The following is a 6731-nucleotide window of genomic DNA, read 5'->3' on the forward strand; positions in this document are numbered from 1 at the left end:
ATTTCACCTTTTTTCACAACAATTATAGCCCTTGCTGTGGCTAAAAAGGGTCTCCCCAAGATGATTGAGTTGTGTCCTTCTTCCTCCATGTCTAAAATGACAAAATCAGTAGGGAATATGAATTCTCCTACTTTCACTAACAAATTTTCCACAACTTCATTAGGTATCTTGAGTGATCTATCCGCCATTCGAAGCGACATTCTGGTGGGTTTGACTTTATCTATTGCAAGCTTTTTCATCAGTGAAAGAGGCATCAAATTAATGCTGGCACCTAAGTCACAGAGTACTTTTTCCAAGGTCATATTGCCTATGGTGCATGATATGATGAAACTCCCAGGATCTTTGAGTTTTGGTGGGAGCCCTTTTTGGATTATTGCACTGCACTCTTGGGTTAAGACCACTATCTCCTTTTCGTTCCAACTTCTTTTCTTATTGATGAGCTCCTTGAGAAATTTAGCATACAGGGGCATTTGCTCCAATGCTTCAGCAAGTGGTATGTTAATTTCCAGCTTCTTGAAAACCTCTAGGAATTTGGGAAATTATTGATCCTTGAGCTCTCTTTGCAATCTTTGAGGGTATGGCAGAGGAGGAGTGTAAGGCTTTGCCTCCTTCCTCTGTTCTTGTGGATGCTCCTCCATGATTAGCTTTCCCTTCTTTGAAGCTTGTGGCTCTTCATCCTTCTTTTTGAGCTCTTCTTGGTCATTCTCTTCCATTGCCACTTCCTTCTTACTGTCAACCTTGTTATCCTTCAATGTTCTTCCACTCCTGAGTTGAATTACTTTGCATTCTTCTTTGGGATTTGGAATGGTATCACTTAGGAAAGTGTTGGTTGGTCTTTCAGGCTGTTTAGACAATTGGCCTATTTGTCTTTCCAAGTTTCTCAGTGAGGCTTCATGGTTCTTATTAGCTAACTCTTGATGCTTCATCATCTTCTCCATCATCATCTCTAAATTAGAGATTCTTTGATATTCTTGGGGTGGTTGTGGCTGAGTGTGGGATGAAGATGGTTGGTGGAAATTATTTTGGTTAGTTGATGGGTTATAGGGTGGATAGAAGTTAGAAGTGGGGTAGTTATTTTGTAGTTTTCTGTATGGATTTTGGTTAGTTTGCTGATGGTTCTGGTGGTTTGTGTTACGGGAGTTATTTTGGTTGGAGTTTCTTTGCCATGAATTTGGGTTCTGGTTGTCTCTCCATCTTAGATTGGGGTGGTTCCTCCAAGAGGAGTTGTAAGTTTCTCCATGAAATTTATTCTGTCCAGTACATTGGTTGTGCATATAGTTAACTTGTTCTGGCTGCTGCTCCTTATAGATTTCTTCATTCTGCACCCATCTAGCTGGCGATTTATTTGTAGTGTTCACTGCTGCTATTTGAAGACTATCAATCCTCTTAGCCATCATCTCTATTTGCTACTGGATTTGTTGGTGCATCACTTTGTTTTGTGCCAGGATAGTGTCCACACCTTCCAACTCCAACACACCTTTTCTTTGAGCTGGTTGGCGTTGCCTTTGATGACCATAGAAGTATTGGTTGTTGGTCACAGTGTCTATGAAATTTTGGGCTTCCTCAGCTATCTTCATGAGTTGTACTGAACCTCTTGCTGAATAATCAAGGGCCTCTTGAGCTTTTAGTGTTAATCCTTCATAGAAATTTTGATGTCTATCCCATTCACTAAACATTTCTGGTGGACACTTCTTGATCAAGGCCTTGTATCTTTCCCAGGCATCATACAGTGATTCTCCATCCATTTGAGTGAATGTTTGCACTTCTGTCTTCAATCTAATGATCCTCTGAGGTGGGTAGAATTTGGCTAGGAATTTGCTCACTAAATCTTTCCAATTGTTGATGCTTTCCTTGGGGAATGTCTCTAGCCATTGAGAAGCCTTATCCTTCAAGGAGAGTCGGAACAATAGCGGTTTGTAAATGTCTGGATGCACTCCATTTATTTTGACAGTTTTACAAATCCTCAGAAAGATGGATAGGTGTTGGTTTGGATCTTTAAGTGGACATTCTCTATAGGAACAATTGTTCTGCACCAGAGTAATAAGTTGAGGCTTCAACTCAAAGTTGTTTGCATGAACATTGGAAGTGAGTATACTGCTCCCACAGTTTCTTGGATTGGAGAAGGTGTAAGAAGCTAGAACTCTCCTTTGAAGTGGGCCATTGTTGTTCGCCACTTCCTTTGGAGGGAGATTCCCCTCCATCTCTTGGTATTCCTCTTCTGATTCTTCTTCTCCAATAACACCTTTCCCTCTTGCTTCTCTCCTCAATCTAAAAAATGTTCTCTGTGGCTCAGAATCAAAGGAGGTGGATTCACCTCTTCTTCCCCCTGGCATACAACACAAGCAAAACCAGAAACCAAAAACAAAGCACTCTACTACTAGAGTGAAGTTAAGGTTAGCTTAAACAAAATATTAGGCAGTTAGTATGCTTAACAAAAACAAAGAAAAATTCTTAATCTAGATAATCACCAACTTAATCATTGTCAATCTAAATCAATCCCCGACAACGGAGCTTAAAAACTTGATGAGGGAAAAACGATTCCACACAAACTCACCGGCAAGTATACCGGGTCGCATCAAGTAGTAAAACTCACAGAAGTGAGGTCGATCCCATAGGGATTGATGGATTAAGCAACTTTAGTATGTTGATGAATTTAGTTAAGGGAATATTTAAATTTATTGGGTGAAATTTGATCAACAGAAAATACATTGCAAGTAACTAAAGTGCAGAATGTAGATTTGCAGAATCTTAAAGTGCAGAAGAAGTAAGTTGCAAAAACTTAAAATACACGAAATTTAAAAAAGCTGAAACTTAAATTGCAAGAAAGGTAAATAACTGAAACTTAAAGTGCAAGAAATTTAAATTGCAGAATCTAAATTGCTAAGAAACTTAAATTGCATGAATAATAAAGGGAATTGGGTGTTGGGATATCAAAATAGAATTTAACAATGTAAACTGCAGTGAATCAGAGAAGAGATTGTAGAAGATGAAAACTAGAAATAAGACTCAGATTCGATTTAAAATTTTAAGACAGAGGAGGGAAATTGCAGAAGAAAAATGAACAGAGAAGAGAGCTCAGATCAGATTCTCAATTTTTTAACAGGAAGTTGAAATTGCCGAAGAATAAAAGAACAGAAAGAAAAATTGCATAGCAAGAAAAACAGAAAAGAAAACTTAGATCCGATCTCTAATTATCAAATTCTAAAAATAGTAGAAGAAAAATAATAAGAAGCTCCCGTACCCAAAAAACAGAAAAGAAAATGCAAAAGATCAATAACAAAAGGAAAATAGAAAGCAAACTAAACTTAGATCTCAAATTCTCCCCCAATTCCTAAAAGAATAGCTCCCAGAAAAGTAAAAAGAAGATCCAAAATAAAGAGAAAAAAGAGTTCCTCAGGAAATCAAATTTTCTCCTCTTTATACACTTTCTAATTCTGTCATCAAGTACTTGGAGTGGGCTTTTTGGCCTTTGTTACAGTGGGTCAGGATGGCCCTTGATTTCAGCTTCCAGGGGAACGTTGCGTTCTCAAAGTGAGCGCAGCGTTCATTCACCCACGCGTACGCGTCTCTGACGTGTGCGCATTATTCCTTTGCTGAATACTCATCACGCATACGCGTGCTTCACGCACTGGCGTCCTTTTGTGTTTTTATCCATCGACGCGTTCGCGTCACATATGCATGTGCATCGCTGCCAACTACAGCTTCAGCCATGCTTGCGCGTCCCATTTACACGTATGCGTCTTCGATAGAGTTTTCCTATTGAGTGCTACGTTTGCTCCAACAACGCTGCCCATACGTGCGCGTCCTCTGTGTGTGCGCGTGGGTAGCAAAATATCAATTCCAGGCTTCAGCGCCACCCACGCATTCGCGTGCTTCATTCCAGATTCTCCATCGACACGTGCGCGTCATGTACACGTGCACGTTGATTGCAAAACTCAAATTCCAATTTTGAGTTTGCCCGAAAACACTGACTTAATTAACGTAGCGCTCCTTTTAAAAACGAGCGCCAATCACTTCCACGCCTACGTGTCATGGACGCGTACGCGTGGACCTTCAAAATTCGTTGCCTGACGCGTAAGCGTCCTGTACGCGTGCGCATTGCAAGTGAGCGTGGCGTTCTTTATTTGAACGCAACGTTATTCTGCAGTGTGCTTCTTTCTCTTCATTTTTCACCTAAAATCAACCAAAAAAGTAATCAAAGTCTCACCAAAATCACAAAGTTTTTGCATCATTCATAATAATCACTTATTTTTTGCATAAATATCATGATTTTGTATAAAGTTAGTGATGTTTGATTGAATCAAAATAAACATAAAATTCCACTCCAATCACTTACTTATTGTGCAAGAAAGTATATAAAACCTAATGAAACAAATGAAAAATGCTTGTAAAACTCGCATAAGATGACTTGTCATCACTTACCAATCAAATATATCAGAATATATGTCCAGTTCAGTGATCATTTCTCATTCTCATCAGTTTTAACAACCTCAATCTTTCATTTTTCTCAATTCATTATCAACGCAACACTCCGCCAATTCACTCTAGTTATTTCATCCACAAAACTTCCCAAGCCTAAGTCACCATCTCTAATCTCATAATAGAAAAATGCGTTTAAGTCCACTCAAGGTACTCTCCCTTATCCCAAAATCTAAATACTAGCTAAAGGATTTTAAACAGTAATTATGGAGGTTAAGAAAGCTAGAGGCGTACCTAAAAACTCAAAAATCATGTTTCCAACAAAATAGGGGTCATGCGTACGCATGACCATTCCCGCGTACGCATGGGCGTTAAAAAGGCATTGTCGCGTAGACGAGCACCATCTGCGTACGCGAGCATTCGAAACCAAAATGGGTCCCCGCATATGCATGCCATCGGCCACGTATGCATGAGTACTGACAGAGGCCCAGACTTGCGTATGCACGCACTGTTTGCGTACGCATGGCTTCAAATTTTTAGAAAAAGTTGTTTTGCTGCAGAATTCAGTTTTTTACACCAAACTTCAAATGCCCATAAATTTCTTATTAAAAATTATTTTTCATATGTTTTCGAACGACATAAACTACACAGACACAATTTTCATTTAAAACAAGTTTCACTAAATTTGGGGGTCTAGAAACCAGGTTATGGTCCATTGAAGTTCGTCAAAAACAGGTTTTTACAAAACTTGCAAAATCCTCTAGTTTTCAAAATACTCAAATCAAAACACAAAATTTTCCATATCAATCCCATACCAAAACAGCTAGAATCAAGCATTCAAACACCTAAATAATTCAATTTTCAATCTATCAACCCATTCAATCCACAATTTCCAAGTTCAACAATAATTTTCCACTTAGCAGCCCTTTTTCAACAATTTCTACAATTCAACCTAAATCACATCAATACTCATCAATTCTCATCAACATTAATAATCATCATCTTATTCATTATACATCAATTTTATTCACATACTCATCAACATTTGTCATCAATCTATAACATAATTCAAACTCATTCAATCTCCATTTCAACATCCTCATATCACACATATTTACAATTATCAAAAACAATTCAATCATTCATATAAATTCAACCTATCTTATGGAAACTAGCCTAAGTATCACGTAACATTACATAACTAAAGGAAACCAAAACCATACCTTGGCCGATTTTCTCCCAAGCATAAAACACCAAAACCTCTTCCACAAGCTTTCCAATCTTCCAAGCACTCCAATCAACATACATTCTCAATCTAATACCATACAAGTTCCAAAATTAACACTAAGGCTCTTAATAATCAACTAAATACAAGAGTTTAGTAATACTTTATCTTTTCCAATAAATCCTGGGGTGAAATCCACTTATCACCCAAGCTAGACCTAAATAAAAAAATCACAAAGAATCTCAATAACCAAAAATCATTTTTGTGTTTGACATAGGACAAAGAAATGGAGCTAGAAATTCAAGTTTCTTAATAACTTTGTTTGGATGAAAAGGAAGAGCTCGAAGAGAGCTTCGCGTGGCCGTAAATGACACATCAATTGGAACTCCGGAATGCAATTTATGATCGGTTTAGCATTGAAGTGAATAGTAAAACCCTCACCCCTCTTCTTTTCTTCTCACTAGTGAGATCTCTCTCTCATTTGGATGAATAAAAAGCTGAATGGCTCAATAATGATGTATATATATGATGGACTTGGTCCAACTTGGGCCTGGTCCAATCGATTTGCATTTTTGGTTTGTTTGACCTAACTTCGGGCCAATCTATTCTAAATATTTTTCTAGGTATTTCAGCAATTTTATTTTCTCATATGCAGTACTGGACGGACTTAAGCTGGTACTGCCGGCTAAATTATCAGTATACGTTTTTACACAATTTTTTCGTAAAAAATTTCATTTTCCCACTCGAAAAAATTTGTTGAATCTAAATCTCACCTTTAAATTTTAAAATTAATATTTCTAAATTTTTAACCTATTTTATACAATTAAATTATTATTTTATTCTAATTAAATGACTAATAAATTTCTAGTTCTTATAATAGACTTATAGCTAAAATATGTCAGAGGATAGTATAACACCTTACCATACAAAGCCTTACGCTATAGTTGTAAATCAGAGGTGGTTAGACATTGCGACACTTAAAAGAAGAAGATACATACATAATATTTAAAGAATAATAATATAACTAAGAGTCTATGAAGGAAAGATAAACAAATTGAGCGCAAACATTCACACACGAAATGATAAC

The 6731-nt window shown here is 37.2% G+C and overlaps 1 protein-coding gene across 1 annotated transcript; it reads right to left on the reverse strand.

The window, feature by feature from the left end:
- On the reverse strand, positions 540-1394 carry LOC107640569 (GATA zinc finger domain-containing protein 14-like). The gene has a single exon (XM_016344083.1). It carries the CDS (start codon positions 1392-1394, stop codon positions 540-542), a length of 855 nt encoding a protein of 284 aa, XP_016199569.1.

The sequence above is a fragment of the Arachis ipaensis genome, chromosome B05, assembly GCF_000816755.2.
Source record: "Arachis ipaensis cultivar K30076 chromosome B05, Araip1.1, whole genome shotgun sequence".
In the NCBI taxonomy this organism is placed as follows: Eukaryota; Viridiplantae; Streptophyta; class Magnoliopsida; order Fabales; family Fabaceae; genus Arachis; species Arachis ipaensis.

Excerpts from the sequence above, each read along its gene's own strand:
- LOC107640569 (XM_016344083.1), bottom strand. The coding sequence starts at position 1,394 with ATGGCTAAGAGGATTGATAGTCTTCAAATAGCAGCAGTGAACACTACA.